Genomic DNA, 27,244 nt, shown 5'->3' on the forward strand with positions numbered 1-27,244 from the left:
TAATAATTAAAACATATTTAATTACATACTAGCCCCTTGCCACATGCTCACGCGTGCACCAATTGGTTTTCTTTTTTTAGTTTTTAGAATTAAGAAAATAAAAAATAGGTAGTTATTTTCCGTACAAGTAGGATCTATTATCTGATTTTGTTTTTAATTTTAATTTTTTTAATTGTGAATTTACCATATTATCCTCATTTAATTAAGAATTTCAATTCTTAATATTTAAATTAACCAAGGGCATTTTCTGGTATTTTGAATGTTTCACCATTCTCTGCCTTTTGCTCTATATATAGATGATTTTGTCTAAGGCATGAAATGATTTTTATTTTTATTTATTTAAAAAGAAGTTGTTTACGGATTTTCTTGAGGTGGGTTTTGGCCCAATTATTATTTATCCATAAGATCCAATTAATCTAAAGATCGCCTCTATTAGAGCAAGTCCACCCATGAAGGCTAAGGCAAGGCAAAGGCAAGGCAAGGGCTGCCACTATTCACGTGAATAGTGGCAGCCTTGCCTTAGTTGGTTCCACCCTTGGAAGGCTAGGGCAAGGGCAAGGAAAAAAAAAAGATTATGCAACAAAATATAAACAATTTAGAAAGTGAATAAAATTGTTATGTATTTATAGGGAAAACATCCATAATATTTTGGTTTTTTTTTATAAAAAAAAAAAAAAAATTGAATTTTTTTGGATTTTTCTGAATTTTTTTTGAATTTTTTTTGCTCGCTGACGTCAGCGTGACATCAGCGCTGACGTCAGCGCCTTCGGGCTTGAGCCCAGGCAAGATTTGCCCGTGGGCTTGCCCAGGCTGGTGGGTCCCATGCCTTGCCCGGGCTTGTTCTCTACAGCTGGAGTCGAATTGGGCTTGCCCGAGCAGCCTTTTGCCCGGTTTTGCACCAACGCTGGACTTGCTCTTAAAAGCAATGAAAAAGAGTCACAGCCTAGCCCAATTATTCACGACAGGGAGGGACTCTCACATCCCATTTTCAAATAAATTGCTTCATGTGATCGCTTGTCCTTACCATGCAAGTCACTGAACCTAGTACACGCGTCGTCATAGCGGGCCCACCCATAATATAATCCCACAAATGTGGTCCCAGCAATAACTTTTCAATTGTTATTCTAAGCCCTCCTTGCAATTTAACCAAACTTCAAGGACTAAACACAAAAACTCAAGTCTCAAAGATGCAGATGGAAGCTGCACCGGTTCTTTACGTCACGGAGACCGACTACCAATATTTCCAACACGTGGCACGCAAAATTAACTCACCCGCAGCCGGACACCCTTGCATTCTTTGCACTTAGCCACGTGGTAGAACGTGGACCGTGGAACAATTTGAAAATGACAATAATGCCAAACTATACGACGTCGTATCTGTCATAAGACATTGACCAGCTCTCATCTTTTTGACCCACAGTAGCACCTAATCCACGCTTGGCGTATTTTACAGTTAAAATACCGCTAATTTTACAGAAATAAACTATTAATTAAATATCAGCTGTATCTCTGTTCTTTTTCTCTCTGTATTGGACTCGAAAGAAAACTAGAGGTTACTCCCTCGTTGCTTTCTCCATAATTAAGCAAGACCTTCCTCACTCGTCCTTTTTGACACCAGAACCACCGCACCAGGCCCAATCTTACACGCACTTCTTCTCACTCTCGCATAGACAATCTGGTTGAGAGCTTTGTTCGCGAAGGTTCATACAGTTCAGACTTCAGAGTCGTGAAGGAGTTTGAGTTTGAGTGTTAGAGTCGCCGACATCCATTCTCGCACGTCCTTGATTCACTGCTCGTATTTCAGATCCGTTGGATGATCGGAACTTAGAAAAGGTACTTAGCTTTCCAAAGGTTTATATGTAGTTGAATTTCTTTGAATCGTAGCTTGGAGCTCGTTGAGTCGTTCTGGTTTGATTTTGATTTTAGTCCGTCATTTTCAATTGTTGATTAGTGCATTTTAATTGATTATGGATTGTTGCTTCTGTTTGAATTTTGAGTTTGTTTTCATATTTAATCGATTTTATTGTAGACATGTTTGGCAGATGCTCTGTTTTGTGTTTTTTCTTTCCTATTTGTTTAATAATTATTTTATTATCTGTTTGGCTCCTGAGAAAATAGATGAGAAGAGGAATATTAGATAAGTTTAGTGTCTTGAGCGTCTCCTTTGCCATCTGTTAAGTCAGTGCTTGTATTTTAAATTTTAATCGAAGTGATGAATATTAGTATTACAAAGGTATCATTCTAAATTATTATTGTAATTTGTAAGGAAGGCTGGTTGCAGGCTTAGCATGCGTGGCCGCCAACGCGAAGCTTACTCGATGTACAAGCGCTTGTCATCGAGAGACTATACAAATACCATTGACATGGAAGCAAAAGAGCTTATAGATGCGATAGATGTGGAAGAAAACTCAGGTAACTCAATTTATTGATCATCTGAAGTATATTTATGCTGTGTGTTGTCTATAGTGATGCACCAGTAAGAGCAAATTAAAAAGGAAGGGTGGCGTCAGAGTTGTTTCTGAACACCACTCTTTTCTTCTAAGGTCTTCTTGTTTAAGCATTGAGCACTAAGTTACGATATGTATAGAATTCATTTAAGGGCTTAATTCGGGTATGTGGTTTAGCTCTTTTACAGAAAAGTACAGTTCCAGAACCTTCAAATCCCTCTTGGAGGCTTTCTTTCCCCCATGTAGTAGTGGCAACTCTATCTTCATTCTTGTTTGGCTACCATCTCGGGTTGGTGCTCACACTTCACTTCTTCTCTCTCTCACAGTTGTTTTATGTTGAAGCATGAAAGAAAAGAATACCTTTTTTAATAACTCTTGCTTTGTCCAGGGTAGTTAATGAACCGCTTGAAAGCATTTCTAAAGATCTTGGCTTCAAGGGGAATACCTTGGCAGAAGGTTGCATGAAGTTGATATTTTGTTTCTTTCTTTGTTCTAATGTAATTTCTGATTTTTGCATTCAGCTATATCTTCTAATGGGTTTGATAATTTATATCAAATGAAGGTCTGGTAGTGAGTACATGTTTGGGAGGTGCGTTTGTTGGATCATTATTCAGTGGATGGGTAGCTGATGGAGTTGGACGTCGTAGGGCTTTTCAACTTTGCGCACTGCCTATGATTATTGGTGCTGTTATGAGGTAATATATTTACTTTGAAAAGCAACTGTGTCACAGGATTATCATTTTGATTAAGCACTACATGGAGCTTTATTTTGTGAGATTGGTTCTTCTCTTTGGATTATGTAATTGTCCTTTTTGTCTAGTAGTTAGGTTCCTCGTATCTTGTGAGTTGTGAAATAACTTTATGGCAGAGCCCATTTTCATGTACCTCTGTTGTAGATCTCTTTGATCCTCATACATAAGTTGGGCTGTACTTTTTTTCCCTTTAGATGATGCTTTTATCACTAGTTTCAGTGAAGATTAGTCTGGTTTTGGTATTGAAGGTATATGATCTGCTGGTATCCATATGTAACCACACACATTTAACCACAACTAAAAGTAGTCCTCAAAACTCATATGCGCCTATACACCCTGTCCCTCTTATAATACGACTGGAAGGAATTCTGGCTAAAAGTACCACCTGCATTTGCAGTGCATCAACAAAAACTCTTGCTGGCATGCTTTTGGGGAGGTTATTTGTTGGGACTGGTATGGGCCTGGGCCCTCCTGTTGCTTCTCTTTATGTGACAGAGGTAATCTAGCATAAACCTTTCTGTAATTATCAGTAAGTCATGTGCTTCTTATCTTATCTGATGTTTCCTCTTTTACTTGGAGCAGGTTTCTCCTGCTTTTGTGAGGGGTACTTATGGCAGTCTCATCCAGATTGCAACATGCCTTGGACTAATGGGGGCTCTTTTTGTTGGAATCCCTGTCAAAGAAATTGTTGGCTGGTAAAGAACATGATAGGCTTCACAATATCTCTGCTTCTATTTAATCTTTCAAACTTACTATCTTAATTTATGTGTCAGGTGGCGTGTTTGTTTCTGGGTATCTACAATTCCAGCTGCAATACTTGCTCTTGCCATGGTATTCTGTGCAGAGAGTCCACATTGGCTACATAAGGTCTGCTCTCATTTGTCTTTATTTGAAAATAGTAAAATATCAACTATGTATGAGTCTCTAGAACAATTGCTTTCTGTTGCTCACAATGAATTAAGTCTTTGGGAAAGTCACATTTGAATCAAGGCAATAACATGCTAAAAGACTGTCTGGAATGCATGTATTGTAAACCTGTCCTGCCCTCCCCTTTCCTATCCTGTCCTTTCCTTTGAACATCTCGAGCATAAATTAAACCCTAATGGATGTTGTTCACTTTGAGAAAACCTTTATTCTCCTAGGCTCTCTGAGCGTTTGAATTGCAATCTCTCACTGACACATCTAGAGTTTTAGCGGGAGGGAGGCTAGTTAAGGGCCGATAATAAAATAAACCATTTTTTTCTTGTAATATTTTTTTTTCAATGTCTGGTACTGCTTTGGGAGATGATAGTCCTCCTAAATTGTTCTTTGTTTCTCCGAAAACAAATGTTAACTGTCTTTCTTTCATGTGATATAGCAAGGAAGAACTTATGAGGCTGAAGCTGAATTTGAGAGGCTCCTTGGTGGATCACATGTCAAAACTGCAATGGCAGAATTAGCCAAGTCGGACAGGGGAGATGACACAGATACCGTAAGGCTTTCAGAGTTGCTGTACGGCCGCCATTTTAGAGGTATACAATGCTTTCTGGCAATTCCTATGGGCTTTGCGCATATATAGGCTCTCCATCAATATATGGTGTATTTATTTCCCCTTTCTTGTGATCTTTTGGCTTTCCGAATGTGCTTTGTTATTTACGTATTCGTTTTGCAGTTGTTTTTATTGGGTCAACCCTATTTGCTTTACAACAGCTATCTGGTATAAATGCTGTCTTTTACTTCTCCTCAACTGTATTTAAAAGTGCCGGAGTACCATCAGGCCTTGCAAATGTCTTCATAGGAATTGCAAATTTGTCAGGTATACCTCGATTCTTAGTTGCATACTTACCTATCTAAAACTAGTGCATTCTGTCTCTTGACTGGATGGATTTTTATAATTTTTAGGATCTATTGTTGCAATGGTTTTGATGGATAAAGTAGGAAGGAAGCTGCTGCTTTTATGGAGCTTCTTCGGCATGGTAAATCGAAGTTGCAAATCTTTTTTTTTTGTTGAAGCTGCACTTTCATATAAAATGGAAAGACTTGTTAAAAATAACATAGGAAAAATCATTGTGATTCAAAGGAAAAGATGGAAGTGGGCTTTAATGTTGGAATGGTAAAAGAGTAATGTGATACTGCGATAGGACACTGGAAATCTCCATTTATCTTGTATCACTTAAATATTAGCTCTCCAAATCTACCTCTAATATCATGCACGGCTCAACCAGCAGCCACTCATAAACTTTTTTTCTATCCTTTCTGTTTTTGGTTTCAAAAACAAAATGAGCTCATGATCTTGCTAGGCTGACCATTATGTAATGCATTTTATCCACTCAGGCAATATCAATGTCTCTTCAAGTTGCTGCAGCAAGCTTTTATTCATCAGGCTCTGGATCACTGTACCTATCTGTTGGTGGAATGCTGATGTGAGTACTAATTTTGAATTTTACATCTCGAAGACTAATCTTATTTTATATGATCATAAGATGCAATGCAACCAGTAAGTTTAACTACATGAAATTTTTTCTCATGATATTGCCACTGATCAGTTCTTTTATTACTATTGTGCATGTGCTACAATGAGGTTTGTGTGTCCTTAGCCTCTGTGAATGTGATGATATATGCTTGAATATATTCTTTGGTTTATTATGATATTTTATATATCTGAATGCCTTTTGGAAAATTATAGGCCATGATTCAGCACCTTCTGATTTCATGGGACCCTTGTAATAAGCAGCAACTACGATGAGTGAGTTGAATGTAGGAAAATGATGAATAATGAGGGAAAATGATGAATAATGAGGGAAAATGATGAATAATGAGGCAAACATTAAAAAAATTCGAAGTTCTATTATCCAATCATTTACCCCAAAATCGGGCATGGATGGTAGAACGCTATTAGTCCTTTTTGGAGAAACTGGGTAAAGATATGTCTATAAATATGAAAATTTTGTGCAGGTTCGTCTTAACATTTGCTCTAGGAGCTGGTCCAGTTCCAGGTCTCCTTTTACCAGAAATATTCCCCAGCCGCATTAGGGCAAAAGCAATGGCTGTCTGTATGTCAGTGCATTGGGTAACTCTCTCTTTCTCCTTCTGAATAATTCCATGTCAACTTTTTTATTTATGCCTCCTGCTGTTAAAGGCTTTTTGTTCGGGTGATCTGAGCATTGCTCGGGCAAGAGCTCCTAGTAGTTGTGCAGCTTTAGAATTCTACTAATTTTGTAAATCAGTTTCTTCCTCCATGTGGATTCTGAATTAAGAAATGGAATTCAATTATCTTATGGTTTCATTTATCCTGTGACGGGTGTTTTCCAGGTGATAAATTTCTTTGTGGGATTGCTATTCTTACAACTGTTGGAACAATTTGGCCCGCAGCTTCTGTATTCTATATTTGGCACCTTTTGCATGCTGGCTGTGGTTTTTGTGAAACGAAATGTGGTGGAAACTAAAGGAAAATCGCTCCAAGAAATTGAGATAGCGCTCCTTCCGCAAGAATAGAGGTGCTTTATAATACGATAAAAGTGTTTGCTGCTGGAAGCCGACCAAGTTGCAAATGATTGCCAGAAAATGGTACAATTTGGGAAAAAGAGTACTTGCCCTGGGAGGGTAAATTCTTGTCCGGTAAAATTTTGGTGATGGGTGAACTTATAGAAATATAAGCCTTTAGGCGTTCGGTCATAACTAATAGGTATGCTACAGAGGCCTAGTGTGAATTTGTGGGTGTAGTTATCATGTTTAATTCTCATATGATCAATTGCTCAAGCCAAACAGTTCTCTTGGAATGTTTACAAACAAAATTTCAATTGATGGTCCTCTTTATGCATTTACCATGTGTTTTTTTTTATGCCCTCTATAATTATCCAAGGAGAAAAAAACACACATCAGGTGCAAGAGAAAACAAACGAAGGGACACTTCACACAAAGGTACAAAATTGTTTACAAAGAATTCTCTGCAGGACTTACTCAATCAAGAATAAATATTTTTTGATCATGAGTAATATCACCACCAACTGTTCCATACCAATAACTTTAAAATCCCCATCTATTTAGCCCAAGCATCTTTGCATGTCAAAGACAAAAGTGATCTTCTACAAATGCGGCTATTCGGCATGGATAGCCGCAGCTACCTGCAGCACCTCTCATGGCTCCTCCGTGGGTTCAAGAGCTCCATTTCCCTCACCTCCACATCCCCATTACCATTGATCATATGGTCCCAGTCATGCCCTCAGGGCCTAGTCCCACCGCTCCCGGCCAAAGTCTTTACCTTTCGAACCTCGATGATGTGGTTGGAGCCCGTGTTTTCACTCCCACAGTATATTTTTATGCCTCGGGTAACTGGAGACCGATTATGAAAACACTCCGTGATGCTCTTGCCAGTGTGTTGGTTCCTTACTACCCTTTATCGGGTAGGCTGAGAGAGACCAACAATGGAAAACTAGAGGTGTTTTTTGGGCAAGACCAAGGAGCTCTCATGGTGGAGGCTCACTCTGAAATGTCCTTGTCCGATCTCGGGGACCTCAAAGTGCCAAACCCAGCATGGTCACCGTTGATTTTTAGGTTCCCAAATGAAGAGCCATACAAAGTGCTCGACATGCCATTGGTGATAGCTCAGGTGACCCTTTTCAGCTGCGGTGGGTTTAGCCTCGGCCTGAGAATCTGCCACTGCATTGTTGATGGGCTTGGTGCTATGCAATTTCTCAGCTCATGGGCTGCCACAGCCAAAGCAGGCACGCTGATCACAAACCCTAAGCCATGCTGGGACAGGGACTTTTTCAGGTCTCGCGATCCACCGCTGGTGAAATTCCCACATCTTGAGTTCATGAGAATCGAGGACGGGTCAAGCCTAACAATGAGCCTCTGGCAAACCAAAGCTGTTCAAAAATGCTACAGAATAAGCCGCGAGTTCCAGGCCTGGCTTAAAACTTTGGCTCAACCAGAAGATGATATGTCCAATGTTACATGCAGCACATTTGATGCGATGGCTGCTCATATATGGAGATCATGGGTGAAAGCACTTGATGTAAAACCATTGAAGTATGAGCTCAGGCTAACCTTCTCAGTCAATGCCCGCCAGAAGCTCAAAAACCCGCCATTGAAAGAAGGCTTTTATGGGAATGTGGTGTGCTTGGCTTGTGTCATAAGCACTGTGAGAAAGCTTGTGTATGGAAGGTTCCCGGACACGGCGCGGTTGGTTCGTGAAGCCCGGCTTGGCATCTCCGAAGAGTATCTGAGGTCTACGGTGGATTATGTTGAAGTGGACAGGCCAAGGAGGCTGGAGTTTGGAGGCAAATTGACAATAACTCAATGGACTAGATTTTCAATATATGATTCTGCAGATTTTGGATGGGGCAGGCCATTGTATGCTGGCCCTATAGATCTCACTCCCACACCGCAAGTTTGTGTTTTTCTGCCGGAAGCGGAGGCTGATCCTAGTGGGACAATGCTTGTGTGTATTTGCTTGCCGGAATCTGCTACAAAAAGCTTCACGGACCTTTTGTCTCTTGCGGAGACCGGTGAACAAAGTGCTAGCTAGATGAAGCTATGTTATGATTTATGAGGCAGAAATTGATCATCAATTACTAGGGACAATTGAATCGCATTGTGTCCAACTATACATGAGCTACTTTTCGCGAAATTTTTTTAATTGTGACGGCAATGGTCACATGTTGCTATTTATTAATCCATTAATATTATAATACGAATACTTATTTATTGATATTATGTTTTACGACATGAATTATCCATTATGTCTTTTAACTATATTATGATAAATACATGAATTAGTAGTGACAATTAATGTTAACACAAAATGTTTTCATATTTTTTTAATTCAAACACTCTTAGTAATTTTTTAATTTAGATAGTTTCTTTTATTGTTAATCGTTTTATTAGTCCTTGAACTTAGACCCGATTTGCATTTGAGTACCTCAATTTCCAAAGTGTTTCTCGTGGTCCTTCAACTTCAGTTTTGTTAGGACAAATGGTCATGTTGTTAATTTTGTTAACGTTTATGTTAAATGTAGGGGCAAAATGATATTTTTGTATCAAAATTGATTAAAATATGAATACAAAAATTAAAATTAAACTCTCTCTCTCCTCCTATAAAATAAAATAAAATAAAATAAAACTCTCTCTCTCCCCCTCTATCTTGATTTCTACTCCCCTAAACTTAATTTTTCTTTCTTTTTTTGGTTGGTTTTTTATTTGATTTGATTTTATTGTTATTTTAAATATATGATTTTTTATTCATTTTTTTGGTTTTAACATTAGAGTTTCATTTTATTTGTTCTTTTTAGGAAGGTATTCTCACACACACTGCCAAAGGTGCCATGAGCGTTAGTTTTATTCTATTTCTTTTCCTAGATTTTCTCAGCAAGCAAACAGGAGGTTTGTTCATCTTCACATTTCTATGCTTTTTTCTTGCGAATCTTGATTATGTTATGTTGCGCTCTATGCTATGCAAAGTTTCTTTTATTTTCTATCACTTTCTACTTGGTCACTAATGTCTATCAACCACGCGGAACACATGTATATCCCTTTGACAATGGAGTTTTTCATTGCATGGCAAAGTTATTCGAGATTTTCATGCTTTTTCTTTATGTGTGTGTGTGCGCTTTTCTTTTTTTCTTTCTAGACAACCAAACAGAGCCTTTAATTTTCTTGACACAGAAAGGGTGAAATCACAAGCATTTTCGGGTAATTATTTATTAGTCTGTGACTACTTATTTGTCTAATACAAATTGTGTTTGTCCCTTTCTTGCTGTCTGTAATCTGTATGAATGTAGGCCTGTAAGATACCTTGCTTGGATCACCAGTCTTCTAAAGAAAAATAACTTGAAAGCAATACGCTGCTTATATATTTCCAATAAAAGTAGGTACCAATCATATTTTTTTAGAAATATATTTCCAAATTGAGCAATAATTACGATTCATCTATTCCTATTGAAGGCTAGTCCATTTTCTCAAGATTTCTCTTCTAGTTTTTCTGGCCGGGCTTAATTTTTCTTCCCTTTAATGCAGGAATTAAGAAAATGAATTCAACCATGTCATCTTTGAATCCCCATGCAGCATCATACATACCACTGAACAAGAGAGAAGAGGAGGCTAACCATGAAACTGCTCTGTTCAATTCTCCTTCTGAAGGCCACACCGGGATGGCACAGTTCTATTTCGAAGGCGGTGATGCTTCTTCTGACTTTAACATCCATGACATTGAGGCTCTTGTCATTGACAATGGTCTGGAAAAGAGTGGTTTACAGCAGAAGATAAGCAACCAGGCTGAAGTGCAGTACATAAATGAAGATTCTGAGATACATCTGGCTTATCTGTCATTCATTTTTCCAAACATATCAGAACATTGCCTTGCTCATGTTCACTCTGCTAATGATGGTGACTTGGAAGCCTCGATCAACATGCTGTATGACCTGGAGGTAGAAAGCCATGTGCACTAATTTATTGACTCTCCTGCTTCAACTTTTTTTTTTACATTGTCTTGTATTAATTACCACTAATGTTTCTGATTATGTGATGATTCTGGTAACTTTGCTTGTTATCAGCTGCTTTAATAAATTGCTAGGATGATATTTACTATTGCCACCCTTCTTCTAAGTACATAATATTTGGCAGATCCTCATTTCTCTCGTCAGTCTTGAAGGAGGCATTGTGTGCTTCTTGCACAACTTGAATTGTTAGGCCAAATACGGCAAACTGTTTTGTTATTAGTCAACTATTATGTCCAAGTCTCAGAATTTTGATTAACATTTGCTTGTTTTCTGACTGTCACAATTTACAGTGCTTCCCTGTTGCTGCTTCTAAATCTCTTCCAGTCAGCTCGGATACTACCAGTGATGATGATGCATCAGAACTTGAAGTTATAGAAAGAGAAAAGTAGAGAGAGAGAGAGAGAGAGGAGAGCAAGGTGGGTTTCTGTGGATGTTTTGTTGTAAGAAGTAGAAGGGTCCCTTGATGTTGAGTTTCTTTTGTACAATGTTTACTCTATGTAGTTGCTTCTTTTACACACAAAAAAGCAAAAAACCATAATTGCTCATTACAATGAAGAGTACAAATTTGTTACTGTTGTTCTCGACTTAGTTGCTTAATTAATTAGAGTCGGGCAATACTATTTTTAATTTGTGTCGGTCATATGAGGTTGTTCAAATAATTAGGTTTTGGGGTGCCCATCCATCCAAAGCAAAAGTATCAACGATCATTTTCTTCTATTGAACTTTCCCCTCGATATCACAATCAAGGCCAATTATCTTCACCAATCACCCCTGGTAATTATAAAGGCTGACAAGTAGGATGAAAATGTGGTCTTTGCGAGTTGGTAATTTTTTGTATTTTTATGATAAAGTAAGTTGGTAAAACGTAGATGTGAGTTAGACCTGTTAATTAAGACAATGAATCCCTATTTTGCACTAAAAGTTTGAGTCCTCCTGACATTAATTTGAAGTAGTATATCGCTTTGGATGGTAACTCGTCAACAAATTTTCCAACGAAATTAGAAAGGAAGAGGAAAGAAAAGAAAGGAAGAATACAAAACCGGTTAATCTAGTAGCACGCTCTTTACCGCCACGTCATCGCAAATAGGTCACAGTGAGGTGACGGTATCTTCCGCAGAATGTGTTAAGGCCGAAGAGGATGATGTAGCTTTGGAACAAAAAAAGCAAAAAAAAAAAGAGGATGATGTAGCTTTTGAAGCACAGTATTATGAGTCGTGACACAGCGAAGCACAGCTTTTCTCCTCCCCAGCTGTCCTCCCTTTCTCTCTCTCAAGAACTCTAAAAAATTAATCTTTTAATAAGAATCTTGTTCAATTCAATTCCAATCCTTGGACGCAATTTGCAAACAGCCGATCAGGATCGCAAATTCCACTCAAAGCCTAATTTTTTTATCTCAGATGATTCAATTAGGTTCAGTTAGGGCTTAATCGATCGAAACTGGAAGCTGTGGCAGAACGCTTAAATAACCGTCAGAGCTGGGGGCGAATCAGTCTCGGTCTCAGGCGGCGGCCTTTGCGCCACCACCGGCTCAAGCCGGCTCGGGACTCTGGTTCTTTCTCCGCCACAACAATGCGCCTCGCACTCACACCCTCCACTACCTCCCACACGTAGAATCCGTGAGCCGCCACACATCTGATCAAAACCGCTCACCCGCGCCCATACCTAGAGCCATGGACAGCTCCAATAAATCTTCTTCCCGTTCTACCCCTACCCCTGTCGAAGAGCCCGAGTACCTCGCTCGCTACTTGGTCGTCAAGCACTCATGGCGTGGCCGATACAAGCGAATTCTCTGCCTTTCGAATGTCACCATAACCACCTTGGACCCTGCGACGCTTTCCGTCACCAATTCCTACGAGGTCGCCTCCGATTTTGACTCGGCCGCGCCTATCATCGGCCGCGACGAGAACTCAAATGAGTTCAATTTGAATGTTCGGACCGACGGCCGTGGAAAATTCAAGGGCATTAAGTTCTCATCGAGGTATAGAGCGAGTATATTGACCGAGTTACATAGAATTAGGGGGAATCGGTTGGGCGCCGTCGCCGAATTTCCGGTGCTTCATCTACGGAGACGAAATGCCGAGTGGGTCGCTTTTGTAAGTTGCCTCTCTTGCAATGCTTGTTGGTGATTGTGCAATGTCGTTCTTTTACTGCACTAGTTTGATAAATTTGTTAGTAGAAGATTCTGTAGGCAATTGATAAATTTGTTAGTAGAAGATTCAATGGCTAATAATATGATTGCTTCAACTCCTCCAATGGGGATATTGTTAGCAATGAGCAAGTTTTCCTTGGAAGAGTGGATCTTAAGTGAAAATTATGCTTCTTTGCCAAATAGTTTTACTATAGAAAATAGGGAAACGGGGTTACTTTTCATGGTGGTTATTACTTGGATCTTTAGTGAAAATTATGTTCATTTGCCAAATAGTTTACCTTTGACTTTGAGTCACTCTAGATGCATGCATGTCACTCGTCAGTATATGACCGTTTTGTAATATTTACTAAACTGGTATGTTTATTTGGCTGTTAATAATATTTATTTGATTGGCTAGCAATGGGAAATGACATGTTTACTTTGCTCTTTATAACTATTAAACTGATTTTCTGTAACAATTGATGGCTTGGGCAGAAATTGAAAGTTACTTATGTTGGGGTTGAACTGATTGATTTAAAAAGTGGAGACCTTCGCTGGTGCTTGGATTTCAGAGATTTCGATTCCCCTGCCATTGTTTATCTTTCTGATGCTTATGGGAAGAAAGGTAGTGAACATGGAGGTTTTGTTCTTTGTCCTTTATACGGAAGAAAATCTAAAGCTTTTCAAGCTGCTTCTGGATCCACAAATTCCGCCATAATTGCAAATTTGGTATGTCTGACCTTGAAGTGTTGACATTTTAACTTTTTTAGAATTTCATGTAAATGATATTTTCTGTGAGATTAATTTTACGTCTGAAGTGCCCCCATGCAAAAACCCCCCTATGGGACTCTTTGGAATACGCCTCTTGGATAGCACTTATGTTATAAAACATTGTAATGCAGACGAAAACAGCAAAGTCTATGGTTGGGGTGTCACTAACTGTGGAAACTTCTCAATCTCTCACGATAGCGGAGTATATAAAGCGAAGGGGTAGTTCATTCTGAACACTTTTTAGTGGTCTCTATGTAGTAATTATCTTCTTTATTTGTCATTTTTGTGTCCTGATAACTTTGTCTATTGGCAAATTATACGAATACTAAAAAATTTAGCTATTCATTTATCATTTTTTCTGGATAATGCAGCAAAGGAGGCAGTTGGAGCAGAAGAAACTCCATGTGGAGGTTGGTCTGTGACAAGGTTGCGCTCTGCTGCTCGTGGAACTCTAAATGTTCCAGGATTAAGTTTGAGCGTTGGCCCAAAAGGTGGACTTGGGGAGAATGGTGATGCTGTATCTCGTCAACTGATTCTTACAAAAGTTTCACTTGTTGAAAGACGCCCAGAGAACTATGAAGTAAGCTGATGAATTTACTAGAGCATACTTGTAGACTTTATGTTGATGCCATGAAGTTCAGTGCACTAGTCTTGAATTAAGCTCCTTTATGTCAAAGATGCCAAATTTTAAGCATTCACGCCACCTCCCCTGGAATCTATTACAAAACAAGTGCTACCTTTTAGATTGAATAAACTGTTATGAAAGAGAGATGTTCTTGCTCGGTGCGTAAATCTAACTATGCTCATTAGTTAGTTATCTACGTATATATGGGTAATCCATGCATTTAATATACATATAACAGATTTAAGTCCCAACAAATGAAATGTTAAATTTTCCGCAAACTCTTTTATGGTTTTTACTTCTGTATAGATTCAAGTGTATGTTTCATGGAATTATATCAAATGTTGAGAATAGTCACTAGATGTGTGCAGGCTGTTATTGTTCGACCTTTATCTGCAGTAAATGCTCTTGTTCGATTTGCTGAGGAGCCCCAAATGTTTGCAATTGAGTTCAATGATGGGTGCCCCATCCATGTGAGCATTTGTTACCCTTGTTTTGTGTTCCTGATTTATTGCAGGGTCATGTTTCTGATGTTTATGATGTATTGTAGGTTTATGCAAGCACGTCCCGTGATAGCTTACTTGCAGCAGTTCGCGATGTGTTGCAAACAGAAGTAGGTAGATGTGTTCTTTTGAAGATATTGACAGGGTTTAATATCATGATTGCACCTTCGTGGGGTTTGGTTGACCTCTAGGTTTAATTTGTGCAGGGTCAATGTGCAGTGACTGTGTTACCAAGACTGACAATGCCAGGCCATCCTATTGATCCACCTTGTGGGAGAGTCCATTTACAATCTGGACTTCAACGGCCTATTGCAGATGTGGAGAGTGCATCCATGCATTTGAAACACTTAGCAGCAGCTGCCAAAGATGCAGTTTCTGAAGGTGGTTCCATTCCTGGATCAAGAGCAAAGCTATGGCGTAGAATAAGAGAGTTCAATGCATGTATTCCATACAGTGGAGTTCCTCCTAACATAGAAGTACCTGAGGTGACTTTGATGGCTTTAATAACAATGCTTCCAGCTACACCTAATCTTCCTCCAGAGTCACCTCCCTTACCTCCCCCTTCACCTAAAGCAGCTGCAACGGTGATGGGCTTTATTGCATGTTTACGTAGATTACTAGCTTCAAGAACTGCTGCGTCACATGTGATGTCTTTTCCTGCTGCTGTTGGAAGAATAATGGGTTTACTAAGAAATGGTTCAGAGGGTGTAGCCGCTGAAGCTGCAGGGCTAGTTGCAGTTCTTATTGGTGGTGGTCCTGGGGATACAAATATACTGACAGACTCTAAAGGAGAGCAGCATGCAACAATCATGCACACAAAGTCAGTGTTGTTTGCTAATCAGGGTTATGCTATTATACTTGCCAACAGACTGAAGCCAATGTCTGTATCACCATTATTATCAATGGCCGTTGTGGAGGTTCTTGAGGCAATGATATGTGAACCACATGGTGAGACAACGCAATACACAGTGTTTGTTGAACTGTTACGCCAAGTAGCTGGTTTGAAGCGTCGTTTGTTTGCATTGTTTGGACATCCTGCTGAAAGTGTTAGAGAAACAGTGGCTGTGATTATGCGTACAATTGCAGAAGAAGATGCAATTGCAGCAGAGTCCATGCGCGATGCTGCATTGCGTGATGGTGCTTTGCTGAGACATTTATTGCATGCCTTCTTCCTTCCTCCTGGTGAGCGACGTGAGGTTAGTCGACAGCTTGTTGCTCTCTGGGCAGATTCTTATCAACCAGCTCTGGATTTATTGTCCAGAGTTCTGCCTCCTGGGCTTGTTGCTTATTTGCACACACGTTCTGATGGAGTTCAATCAGAAGATGCCAATCAAGAAGGATCTTTGACCAGTAGAAGACAGAGACGCTTACTCCAACAGAGGAAAGGTCGTACAGGAAAAGGATCAACATCTCAAGAGAATTCCTTACCTAATGTAAACAATTATGAAGTTGGTGATCCCTTGAAACAGACAAATGCTGGTACTTTTAAAGTGTCAGATAACTATCAAAGATCTGTACTGGATCAGAGTTCTGGACAGGCTTCGACCATTCAGTCTTCTGGTGCTCACACTGTTGAAAATTCCACTGGTGAGTTAGCGTCTTCAGGGGTTCCACAAAACAATCATTCAGCTTTTGTGGCTTCAGCTGATTCTCAGTCAACAAGTATTCACGAGGCAGTGGAAGCAAATACTTCAATGTCAACTGATTCTGATTCCAATGTTACTGGTTTCCAGAACACAGGCCTCCCTGCTCCTGCTCAGGTTGTTGTGGAAAACACTCCTGTGGGATCTGGTAGGCTACTTTGTAATTGGCCTGAATTCTGGCGAGCATTTAGCCTTGATCATAATCGTGCAGATTTGATCTGGAATGAGCGCACGAGACAAGAGTTGAGGGAGACTTTGCAGGCTGAGGTTCATAAGTTAGATGTTGAGAAGGAGCGCACTGAAGATATTGTTCCTGGAGGTGCTACGGTGGATACTATGACTGGCCAAGATAGTGTGCCACAGATATCTTGGAACTACTCTGAGTTCTCTGTTAGATATCCTAGCTTGTCCAAAGAAGTTTGCGTGGGTCAGTATTATCTGCGTTTGCTGCTTGAGAGTGGTAGTGTTGGCAGGGCACAAGATTTTCCATTGCGTGATCCAGTTGCCTTCTTTAGAGCACTCTACCATCGGTTCTTATGTGATGCAGACATAGGACTTACAGTAGATGGAGCTGTTCCTGATGAAATGGGTGCATCTGATGATTGGTGCGACATGGGAAGACTAGATGGTTTTGGAGGTGGAGGAGGATATTCCGTGAGAGAGCTATGTGCTAGAGCAATGGCAATTGTATATGAGCAGCATTACAAAACAGTAGGTCCTTTTGAGGGCACTGCTCACATTACAGTTCTGTTGGATAGGACAGATGATAGGGCTTTGAGGCACCGTCTTCTAGTGCTCTTGAAGGTACAATTTTTTACTCTTTTATCTTTCTCTAAATACAGATTGGCTTGACATGAGGCCCCTTGATTCTCTACTTTTTTATTCCATTATGGGCGTGTTTTGTTTCTATGAAATCTTGGCTGTCCTTTCACTCCCCATTTGCCTCTCCATTGTATAATCAGCAGTGTTTTAAAAAACATGCCTCAAGGCACACCTCTGGGCTGAGGCGTATGCCTTTCTTCGAGGTGGCCTCTTTCTGTTAGAGGTGTAAACCTTCTGGGAAGAAGATGACCCGGGTCTGAAACGCCGTTGTTTGGCCTGGGATTTGAAAACCCAAGAAAGAAAGAAAAAACCATTTTTGGCCTTTCAGTCAATTAAATACGGGGAAGATGGTAACTCTCTGTATTTTACTGTTTGTGAAGGCGTTAATGAAGGTTTTGTCAAATGTCGAGGCGTGCGTTTTGGTTGGAGGATGTGTGTTAGCTGTTGATATGCTGACAGTGGCTCATGAAGCTTCAGAAAGGACAGCTATTCCCTTGCAGTCTAATTTGATTGCTGCTACTGCTTTCATGGAACCGCTCAAGGAATGGATGTTTGTTGACAAGGAAGGAGCACAGGTTGGACCTGTTGAAAAGGATGCCATTAGAAGATTTTGGTCAAAGAAGGCTATTGATTGGACAACAAGGTGCTGGGCTTCTGGGATGCTAGACTGGAAGAGACTGCGGGATATTCGTGAACTTCGTTGGGCACTAGCTGTTCGAGTTCCTGTTCTCACGCCAACTCAGGTGTAGTTTTAGTATGCATGGAACTTAAAGTTGAATATATTGTAATTGATTGTGTACTTGCTGGTGTTTCAACCCACATTCTTTTATCTGCAAATCTTCTACTGTGCTTATAGTTCTAGTTTTGAGTAATTATAACAGCTGCCAAACTTTTGGATAAAATGATTGGTTTTTATGTTATTTTTTATATTCTAATATATGGTAATGTTCAATTGGAGGATTGTCATTGAATTCTTTAAAACTGTACATTTAAATATTAGTTCAGTTTAATTAAGTACATAAGAACATGCATACTTCTTAATGTGTTGTTTCTAAAATCAAGGTGAATCACTTTCTGTTGAATTCTCTTTTCTTGGTCGTGTCTATTATCTTGTTGAAAAGACGTCCTGTTCTTGTTTCTTCTCCTTCTCTTTGCTTGACTTGTTCTAGTATATCATTTTGTTTCCAGATTGGTGAGGCAGCTTTGTCCATATTACACAGCATGGTATCTGCACATTCAGATTTAGATGACGCTGGAGAGATAGTTACCCCAACTCCTAGAGTAAAAAGGATCTTGTCAAGTCCACGTTGCCTTCCGCATATTGCTCAGGTAATTCTAGTTTGATTCATTTTCTATTTGCTTATAGGGCCCTTGTGAAGAAGTATCTTGAATATCACCGTTATATAACTATTTCCTTTCCCCACTTAATTTAGGCTTTGCTTTCTGGAGAACCAAGTATTGTAGAGGGTGCTGCTGCTTTACTGAAGGCTGTTGTTACTAGAAATCCCAAGGCCATGATTCGCCTATACAGCACGGGCACATTTTATTTCTCCCTGGCATATCCTGGATCTAATCTCCTTTCAATCGCCCAACTCTTCTCAGTGACTCATGTTCATCAAGCATTTCATGGTGGTGAAGAAGCTGCAGTTTCCTCTTCCTTGCCTCTGGCGAAGCGCAGTGTATTGGGTGGGCTTCTTCCAGAATCTTTGCTGTATGTATTGGAGCGTAGTGGTCCAGCTGCATTTGCAGCTGCAATGGTATCTGATTCTGATACTCCAGAGATTATATGGACTCACAAGATGCGAGCTGAAAATCTGATTCGCCAGGTATTTGCTAGCCTTAAATGAGGCATGTGCTGGTTTTTTGTTTACTTACTGTAAAGAAGGTATTAATGAACTTGAACTCCTGTCCTTCCACCAGGTTTTGCAGCATCTGGGTGATTTCCCCCAGAAATTATCACAGCACTGCCATTCTCTATATGAATATGCTCCTATGCCACCAGTGACATACCCAGAGCTACGAGATGAAATGTGGTGTCACCGTTATTACCTCCGTAACTTATGTGATGAGATTCGGTTTCCAAATTGGCCGATTGTTGAACATGTTGAGTTCCTACAGTCATTATTGGTAATGTGGCGTGAGGAGTTGACAAGAAGACCAATGGATCTTTCCGAAGAAGAAGCTTGCAAAATATTAGAGATCTCATTGGAAGATGTATCAAGTGATGATGCTGACATGAAGCATTCTTTTGAGATGGGTGAGGAGGTATCTAGCATATCCAAGCAGATTGAGAACATTGATGAAGAAAAGCTTAAACGGCAATATAGGAAACTCGCCATGAGATACCACCCAGACAAAAATCCTGAAGGAAGGGAGAAATTTCTTGCTGTACAGAAAGCTTATGAGCGCCTGCAGGTAGATACTGCCCTGGAGAACTGGTTATTTGGTATTTGTTTATATGAACCGGCTTGAAATTTTGGTTATGCCCATAAGTCTAAGGATTCATCTTGCTCCTGTAGAAATTCATTGCAATTGGCTGTTGGTCCTTAGTTTGTGAAAGTTTCTTTCTTCTTTCTCGTAGGTTCATAAGACATCCATGAAAGTTACCTTCTGGTAATATAAACTGAAAGATTTAAATATGTAATAAACTTGCAATGGGTAAAAATTGGGTGTGCACCTGTGTATTTGAGTATTTTCCTTTAACGCATGCATTTGTGTTTTTGAATATGATCTTGTCAGTGTGCATTTGTACATGTTTTTTTTTTGGGTAGTGGAGCCATACAAAGCCCTAGGTAAATTTATCTTGTGTGAACAGAAGGTGATAGGTAGTCTATCCCCTGTCATGATATTTGAAAACTCAATTTTTAGTTATATCTTTCTGTTTCAAGCTTGCTGGACAACTCTGCATTATTGTTTGCAGGCCACTATGCAAGGCTTGCAAGGCCCTCAGCCTTGGCGATTGTTGCTTCTATTGAAAGGACAGTGTATCTTGTACAGACGTTATGGAGGCATACTGGAGCCATTTAAATATGCTGGTTACCCAATGTTGCTCAATGCAGTTACTGTGGACAAGGATGATAACAATTTTCTTTCCTCAGATAGAGCACCTCTCCTTGTTGCAGCGTCAGAGCTTATTTGGCTGACGTAAACACCCCTTATTCCAGTTTTTTTTCTCCTGTTCCCATTGTTTGAATTGAGTGTTGACAAATAGATGATTTAAGCTTATATTTCCGTGTTTAGGTGTGCATCTTCTTCATTGAATGGTGAAGAACTTGTGAGGGATGGTGGCATACAACTTCTTGCAAATCTTCTTTCCCGTTGCATGTGTGTAGTTCAGCCAACCACTCCCTCAAGTGAACCATCCGCGATAATTGTTACAAATGTGATGCGAACCTTTTGTGTTTTGTGTCAATTTGAGAGTGCCTGGTCTGAGATGCTTGAGTATTCTGGACTAGTTGATGATATTGTGCACTGCACTGAACTTGAGCTGGTACCTGCTGCTGTTGATGCTGCCCTCCAGACTATTGCACATGTTTCTGTGTCCACTGAATTACAGGATGCCTTGCTGAAGGCTGGAGTTGTATGGTGAGTCAGCTTACACAATTGATAACCTTTGAAGTTTTAGATGCAAGATTGCTCATTTACTCACTTAAATGCCAGAGTAGTCTCTCTCTCATCTCCACTAATCGATTTTATCTACATTCCTTTTGTCCTTTATAATTATGTGGAAATAGAAAACTAGAAAGAAGACTATAATGATAAAATATAAATTCCAACTAGGCAATCAAAACCTCTCTCTCTCTCTCTCTCTCTCTCTCTCTCCCAATTTTTTTAGTTTGTTAGTGATACTTTGAAGAACTGATTGTTATAATATGTTTTGAAAAAAAATGTAATTATTTTCACCTGTGTTGTGTTGCATTGGGTGTGTTTACTTTTAGGTACCTTTTGCCCGTGCTGCTTCAATATGACTCAACTGCAGAGGAATCTAATGCAACAGAATCACATGGTGTTGGTGCTAGTGTTCAAATTGCGAAAAATATGCATGCTGTACGTGCCTCGCAGGCGCTTTCAAGGCTTAGTGGTTTGTGTAGTGATGAGAGTTCAACACCTTATAATCAGACTGCAGCTGATGCCCTCAGAGCTCTGTTGACTCCTAAACTAGCCAGTATGTTAAAAGATCAAGCACCAAAAGACTTGCTATCTAAATTAAACAATAACTTGGAGTCTCCTGAGGTAATTGCTTTAGTGTCTATATTTTCATTTTCCTTTTGACAAAAGTAGTCATATGGTCACTTTATATGCATTTTGTTAACATCTATGCCAGGGTCATTTGGTTGTGCTCAATGTTATTTTTCTTTAAGGTTGATTGTATTATCTGTTTGTGGTTCTAGATTATCTGGAACTCTTCAACCCGAGCAGAACTACTGAAATTTGTGGATCAGCAACGTGCAAGTCAGGGTCCTGATGGTTCATATGAGATGAAAGATTCACATGTATTTGCATATAAGGCACTATCAAAAGAACTCTATGTTGGAAATGTTTACTTGAGGGTCTATAATGATCAGCCAGATTTTGAGATCAGTGAACCAGAAGCTTTCTGTGTTGCTTTGATTGATTTTATATCATATCTAGTGCACAATCAATGTGCTACAGATTCTGAAGTTAAAGATGTGCCAAATCAGAATGACTCATCTCTTGAGACATCTGAGCATCCTAATGATATGGCTGTTGGATCAATTGATGAGCAGCAGACTCCTGTTGAAGATTCAGCAGTATCTAATGGGCAAGTGGTAGACAAGGAAGAATTTGAAATGGTTAAGAATCTTAAATTTGCATTGAATTCACTGAAGGTATCTTGCTCTCTTGTGCATGTTGAGTTTCAAACTTAACAATTCATTCCATGTATCTGACAATTTTTTGTCTCTATTTCTTTGCAGAACTTACTGACAAATAGTCCAAATTTGGCGTCAATTTTTTCTACTAAAGATAAGCTATTGCCTCTTTTCGAATGTTTTTCGGTGCCTGTTGCCTCAGAAAGCAACATTCCTCAACTTTGCCTGAGTGTGCTGTCACTCTTGACTACGTATGCTCCCTGCTTGGAGGCTATGGTTGCGGATGGATCCAGCCTTCTCCTTTTATTACAAATGCTTCACTCAGCCCCAACTTGTCGTGAAGGGGTTCTTCATGTTCTTTATGCTCTGGCCAGCACACCAGAACTCGCTTGGGCAGCTGCCAAGCATGGGGGAGTGGTCTACATCCTTGAACTTCTCTTGCCTTTGCAGGGTAAAGAATTTTCCTAAACTTTTCCTATTTCTCTTAATGTTAATTTAGAAGATTGAATTTTGTTGATGATGTAAGCCATTATTTGCAGAAGAAATTTCATTGCAACAAAGAGCAGCAGCTGCCTCTTTGTTGGGGAAGCTTGTTGGGCAGCCAATGCATGGGCCTAGAGTTGCTATAACACTAGCAAGGTTTCTTCCAGATGGCTTGGTATCAGTTATTAGGGATGGTCCTGGTGAGGCTGTTGTAGTTTCCCTAGAACAGACTACTGAGACTCCGGAACTTGTATGGACACCAGCCATGGCTACTTCTTTGTCTGCACAAATTGCAACTATGGCATCAGATCTATATCGTGAACAGATGAAAGGTCGTGTGGTTGATTGGGATGTTCCTGAGCAGGCATCTGGGCAGCAAGAAATGAGAGATGAGCCGCAGGTAGTACATGATTATCCCATATTTACATTTTATTGTCTAATTGTTTGGAGAACTCACAGTTTCAAGCTCATGCAGGTTGGTGGAATCTATGTTAGGTTATTCCTAAAAGATCCCAAGTTTCCTCTCCGAAATCCAAAGAGATTCTTGGAAGGACTGCTAGATCAGTATTTGACATCCATTGCTGCCACACATTACGACACACAAGCTGTTGACCCTGAACTTCCTTTGCTCCTTTCTGCTGCTTTGGTTTCATTACTACGAGTGCACCCTGCACTAGCTGATCATGTTGGGTATCTTGGATATGTGCCCAAACTTGTGGCTGCTGTGGCTTATGAAGGAAGACGAGAAACAATGGCATCAGGGGAGGTAAACAATGGCAGTTATGTGGACAGAACATATGAACCTGATGATGGATCCACACAGCCCACGCAAACTCCCCAGGAACGTGTGCGCCTCAGTTGTTTACGTGTCCTTCATCAACTGGCAGCTAGCACCACGTGTGCTGAAGCTATGGCAGCAACTAGTGTAGGAACACCTCAGGTGTGTAAGACTATTTTTTTTATGTATGTATTCTTTTTACATCTAAAAACCATGTATTCTCGTTTTAAAAAGGATAGATGGACTATCAAATATTCATAAAGGACTCATATCTAAAATCCTGCCCACTTACATTTCTGGGAGATTCAGGCTCGTAGTATCATACTTATCTTTGACCTTCTTTCACAAATGGATTTGCTTCAAATTTTGGTAACAGTTATTTTTTTTTACGCAATTCAATATTCAATAGTTTTTTAGGAGAAAATAGGGAGTTGCGTGCAGGAAGTACAGTAGCTTTAAGTCCTCTCTTGGGCGATATAGGGTGCTGTTGTCTCATTTTCAATCCTCTTGTTTACCATTACTGTTCAATTTTACAGGTCGTTCCTCTTCTAATGAAAGCAATAGGATGGCAAGGTGGAAGCATATTAGCTCTTGAGACACTAAAACGTGTTGTGGTTGCTGGAAACCGAGCTAGAGATGCACTTGTAGCACAAGGACTTAAGTGAGTAGCTTTTGTAGTCTAGGTTTATTATTTTTGACTGACACAGTCTCAACCCAGTATGTAATCCATGTTTATCATTCCATGGTTGCATGGTCTGCACCTTGCAGACCTGGTGATCTCATTTCCAGACTTTGCAATGCTAACTAACACTAACCATGCACTGCACACACTCATTTAAAAAATGATATATTTTGTAGATTATGCTCAGCTTTGGACGAGCTGATGTTCTGAATTCCAGCCAAACTTATGCCTTCTGCCGATTCTGATATTGATATAAGTTCTCTGAATAATATAGGGTTGGTCTTGTTGAAGTACTTCTTGGCCTTCTTGATTGGAGAGCTGGGGGAAGGAATGGGCTTTGCTCTCAGATGAAGTGGAATGAATCTGAAGCATCTATTGGCAGGGTGCTAGCAATTGAGGTTAGAACATTTGCATCAAAGATATGATTACTTTGCCTGATTTCTCGTTGCCTTTTTAATTCGAAAAGAATTTCTCGTTGCCTGTATTGAAGTTAAAGAAAAAGCATTTGCTTGTTCTACTATAAATATTATTTTCATTAGGAATTACTATATATTTCACCAGTTAGGTGTGTCATGAAGATTTCAACGTTTGAAATTCCTTTAATTGATAATTCCCATAATTGGAGGGGGCTTTCAGTCCTTGGAAAGGTTGTTTACTCCACTTTAAAATCTTATACTATACAAAAAATAAATAATAAAATAAAATTATTTTCCAAATTTTTCCTAATGTTTTTTTACTACCTGTATGAATCACAGACAAGAATTCTCATCTCTTTGGTTGCCAAATTATATATGATGATTATGTTTGGTGGGGGTGAATTAGCCTGTTTAAATTGTTCTATTGAAGCTGTTTTTTCATTCCTTGGTTTTCTTGGCATGTTTGAAAATTGTGTTTTATCTTATTCCAGGTATTGCATGCATTTGCAACTGAGGGGGCCCATTGCACTAAAGTGCGTGACCTATTAAATTCCTCTGATGTAAGTCCTGATACTTATCTTTATCTATTGCACTTTCTTTGCTGCTTGCGACTGGTAAACCCGAATAGCCTGACCAAATTGACCTGACCTCGATGGGTTGGATGGGTTCTGTATAAAAATCGGATTGAATTGGTTAAAATCTACTCAACCTGGTAAATTCAGTTTGCTAATGGTTTTTATTTTGATGTTGATTTTCGAACTAACAGACCCAGTTTGCTGATATTCAGCTTAAAATTTTTTAATGCATCTTGCATCGGTGCTTGACCTGATTGGGAAAATGAAACCAGACCCAGCTAGGTTTATACATGGGTTTTGGTCGTTTTGGGTTGTGATGTTTTACAATCCAAGAATTTAGGGTCTCGGATTTTGTCTTAGCTGACCTGACCCGAGCCCCCCACTCCCCACCCCCAACTTGTTACCCATATTTATCTTTTCGGATTTTGAAACCTAAAATACAAATTGTTGATTATTCATCACGGAGTTTTAGTCAGAAAGCAATATTTAATGTTGCTCTTGCAATGAAAAATTGCCCATTTTCAGATTTGGAGTGCTTATAAAGACCAAAAACATGATCTTTTCCTCCCATCAAGTGCTCAATCTGCTGCCGCTGGAGTTGCTGGGCTAATTGAGAGTTCATCATCAAGACTCACTTATGCCCTTACGGCTCCCTCTCCACAACCAGCTCCATCGAGACCTCCTACTGCTTCACCTATATCTGACTTAAATGGAAAACAAGAGGAGCTTTCATAGTACACAGAATGAAGAAACGTTACTGTGCATTTACTGGAGAGGGAAGACTCATACTTTTTTCTGTATAGCACACTGTACAGTTTTATCACTTTTTACCTCATCTACTCAGGCTCTGGTGAGGTAGACAACTTGGTAGCTATGGCGATTTTCCGAAAGAATAGTGAGAAAATATTTGTTTTTCCATGTAAAGAGGGATTGGCCACTTGTATATTGAGTCAAGTTGTTTCCTGTTTGCTCCATATAGGTGAAGTAATTTTGTGTGATTTCATCATGGGCAATTTTCTTCTATGCTTTTTTATGTTCATTTTATCCCATGAGTAAAACTCTTTGTTATTTCGTTTTTCTTCTTGTTCTTTAACTCCCATGAGTAACTGAAGGTTAGAGTATTTTCTTTTTCCCATTAAGGTGTTTGAACACAGATCACACCCCATCAAATGTGGCAATTTCAACATGATACGTAAACCAAATATGAAGTAACCAGGTAGAATTGATCAAAGCATAAATTCTTAAGAGACATAATTTTCCATTTTGATACGAGGTTTCTAATTATATAGTTCCCAACAAAATTTAATTGAGATAATCATGATGGACTTTTCGTCTTTTAACATAACAGCTCGAGAATTGAGATATAAAGCACTTGGGGGTATTCCATTTTTATCTTTTCTTCTTTTGAGGTTATTAATATTTTAAGGCTTATTATCACAAAACATCCCTGACGTTTGCGAAATTATCACATTGCATCCCTAACGTTTTTTTGTATCATTAATGATCCCTAACGTTAATATAGGTACTCTTAAATAGTCCTTCTGTAAAAAAAACCGTTAAATCCAAGGGTATAATTGTCAAATCAATCCAAAACTATAATTTTTTTTCCTTCCCTTCTCTCTTTCTTTTCTTCTTCTTTCTTCTTTCTCTCCGCCTGGCCCGCTCACTCTTCTTCTTTCTTTCTTTTTTCCTTCCCTTCTCTCTCTCTCTCTCTCTCTTTGTGTCCTCTAGCCACCCAAACCACCACCCCGACCACCAAAGCCACCACCGTGGGATCTTATATCCCTGCCCCTCTCTCTACTCTGTCTGCAACTCTCTCCCTGCCCCCTCCCACAGCCCACCAACCCATCCACTCTAGCCACCCAAACCACCACCTCGACCTCCATAACCACCACCGTGGGATCTTATACCCCTGCCCCTCTATGTACTTTCTCTGCAACTCTCTCCTTGCCCCATTCCACAGCCCACCAACCCAGCACTCTAGCCACCCAAATCACCACCCCGAGAGAAGGAAAGAGGAAGAAAAAAGAGAAGAAAAAAAAACAAAAAAAAAAAGAGAAAGAAGGAAAGAAGAAAAAAAAAAGGGAGAGAAAGAAGAAACAGCGAAGGAAAAGAAGAAGAAAAGAGGAGGAAAGAGAGGAGAAAAAAAAAAGAGAAACAGAGAGAGAGAGAAGGGAAGGAATTTTTTTTTTTTTAATTTTGGATTGATTTGACGATTATACCCCTAGATTTAACAGTTTTTTTTGACAGAGGGACTATTTAAAAGTACCTATATTAATGTTAGGGACCATTAATGATACAAAAAAACGTTA

At 39.5% G+C, this 27,244-nt stretch overlaps 4 protein-coding genes across 9 annotated transcripts; all 4 read left to right on the forward strand.

Moving 5' to 3' along the window:
* Window positions 1-1,494: 1,494 nt before the first annotated feature.
* LOC110771282 (Major facilitator superfamily protein) lies at window positions 1,495-6,998 on the forward strand. 5 transcript variants are annotated; one of them, XM_088244070.1, is made up of 14 exons: window positions 1,495-1,833; window positions 2,282-2,412; window positions 2,636-2,736; window positions 2,836-2,903; window positions 3,010-3,142; window positions 3,597-3,696; window positions 3,782-3,894; window positions 3,973-4,066; window positions 4,557-4,710; window positions 4,851-4,994; window positions 5,081-5,154; window positions 5,513-5,601; window positions 6,134-6,248; window positions 6,491-6,998. In XM_088244070.1, exons 2-14 carry the CDS (start codon window positions 2,395-2,397, stop codon window positions 6,671-6,673), a joined length of 1,386 nt encoding a protein of 461 aa, XP_088100196.1. In that variant the 5' UTR covers window positions 1,495-1,833; window positions 2,282-2,394; the 3' UTR covers window positions 6,674-6,998. The 5 variants fall into 5 exon arrangements, with proteins under 5 accessions (XP_088100196.1, XP_021831247.1, XP_021831246.1 ...); XM_021975555.2 differs by having other exon boundaries at window positions 1,496-1,833; window positions 2,267-2,412; window positions 2,625-2,736; XM_021975554.2 differs by having other exon boundaries at window positions 1,496-1,833; window positions 2,271-2,412; window positions 2,625-2,736.
* A 140-nt stretch (window positions 6,999-7,138) lies between these two features.
* LOC110771283 (HXXXD-type acyl-transferase family protein) lies at window positions 7,139-8,882 on the forward strand. The gene has a single exon (XM_021975558.2). The coding sequence runs from the start codon at window positions 7,317-7,319 to the stop codon at window positions 8,706-8,708; it is 1,392 nt and encodes a 463-aa protein (XP_021831250.2). The 5' UTR covers window positions 7,139-7,316; the 3' UTR covers window positions 8,709-8,882.
* A 1,102-nt stretch (window positions 8,883-9,984) lies between these two features.
* On the forward strand, window positions 9,985-11,232 carry LOC110771287 (polyadenylate-binding protein-interacting protein 5-like). Its single transcript, XM_021975561.2, has 2 exons — window positions 9,985-10,605; window positions 10,968-11,232. The coding sequence occupies exons 1-2, from the start codon at window positions 10,207-10,209 to the stop codon at window positions 11,064-11,066; spliced, it is 498 nt and encodes a 165-aa protein (XP_021831253.2). The 5' UTR covers window positions 9,985-10,206; the 3' UTR covers window positions 11,067-11,232.
* Window positions 11,233-11,835: 603 nt separating this feature from the next.
* GRV2 (DNAJ heat shock N-terminal domain-containing protein) lies at window positions 11,836-26,010 on the forward strand. Of its 2 annotated transcripts, XM_021975544.2 has the most exons (22): window positions 11,836-12,770; window positions 13,301-13,534; window positions 13,708-13,795; window positions 13,948-14,156; window positions 14,570-14,671; window positions 14,749-14,811; window positions 14,908-17,148; window positions 17,547-17,909; window positions 18,355-18,495; window positions 18,600-18,992; window positions 19,087-19,581; window positions 20,087-20,310; window positions 20,407-20,751; window positions 21,105-21,399; window positions 21,558-22,016; window positions 22,104-22,449; window positions 22,538-22,881; window positions 22,957-23,421; window positions 23,796-23,920; window positions 24,216-24,339; window positions 24,849-24,917; window positions 25,458-26,010. In XM_021975544.2, the coding sequence occupies exons 1-22, from the start codon at window positions 12,348-12,350 to the stop codon at window positions 25,665-25,667; spliced, it is 7,758 nt and encodes a 2,585-aa protein (XP_021831236.2). In that variant the 5' UTR covers window positions 11,836-12,347; the 3' UTR covers window positions 25,668-26,010. The 2 variants fall into 2 exon arrangements, with proteins under 2 accessions (XP_021831236.2, XP_021831237.1); XM_021975545.2 differs by lacking the exons at window positions 11,836-12,770; window positions 13,301-13,534; window positions 13,708-13,795 and having other exon boundaries at window positions 14,016-14,156; window positions 14,560-14,671.
* The last annotated feature ends 1,234 nt before the right edge of the window (window positions 26,011-27,244 follow it).

The sequence above is a fragment of the Prunus avium genome, chromosome 7, assembly GCF_965620075.1.
Source record: "Prunus avium chromosome 7, drPruAviu1.hap1.1, whole genome shotgun sequence".
Taxonomy (NCBI): domain Eukaryota; kingdom Viridiplantae; phylum Streptophyta; class Magnoliopsida; order Rosales; family Rosaceae; genus Prunus; species Prunus avium.

Coding starts and splice junctions, on each gene's coding strand:
- LOC110771282 (XM_021975555.2), top strand. CDS start 2,289: ATGCGTGGCCGCCAACGCGAAGCTTACTCGATGTACAAGCGCTTGTCA. Junction 3,143..3,596: donor ATTATTGGTGCTGTTATGAG/GTAATATATTTA, acceptor CTGCATTTGCAG/TGCATCAACAAAAACTCTTG. Junction 4,067..4,556: donor GTCCACATTGGCTACATAAG/GTCTGCTCTCAT, acceptor CATGTGATATAG/CAAGGAAGAACTTATGAGGC.
- LOC110771283 (XM_021975558.2), top strand. CDS start 7,317: ATGGCTCCTCCGTGGGTTCAAGAGCTCCATTTCCCTCACCTCCACATC.
- LOC110771287 (XM_021975561.2), top strand. CDS start 10,207: ATGAATTCAACCATGTCATCTTTGAATCCCCATGCAGCATCATACATA. Junction 10,606..10,967: donor ACATGCTGTATGACCTGGAG/GTAGAAAGCCAT, acceptor CACAATTTACAG/TGCTTCCCTGTTGCTGCTTC.
- GRV2 (XM_021975544.2), top strand. CDS start 12,348: ATGGACAGCTCCAATAAATCTTCTTCCCGTTCTACCCCTACCCCTGTC. Junction 13,796..13,947: donor GGAGTATATAAAGCGAAGGG/GTAGTTCATTCT, acceptor TGGATAATGCAG/CAAAGGAGGCAGTTGGAGCA. Junction 18,993..19,086: donor CTGAAAATCTGATTCGCCAG/GTATTTGCTAGC, acceptor TCCTTCCACCAG/GTTTTGCAGCATCTGGGTGA.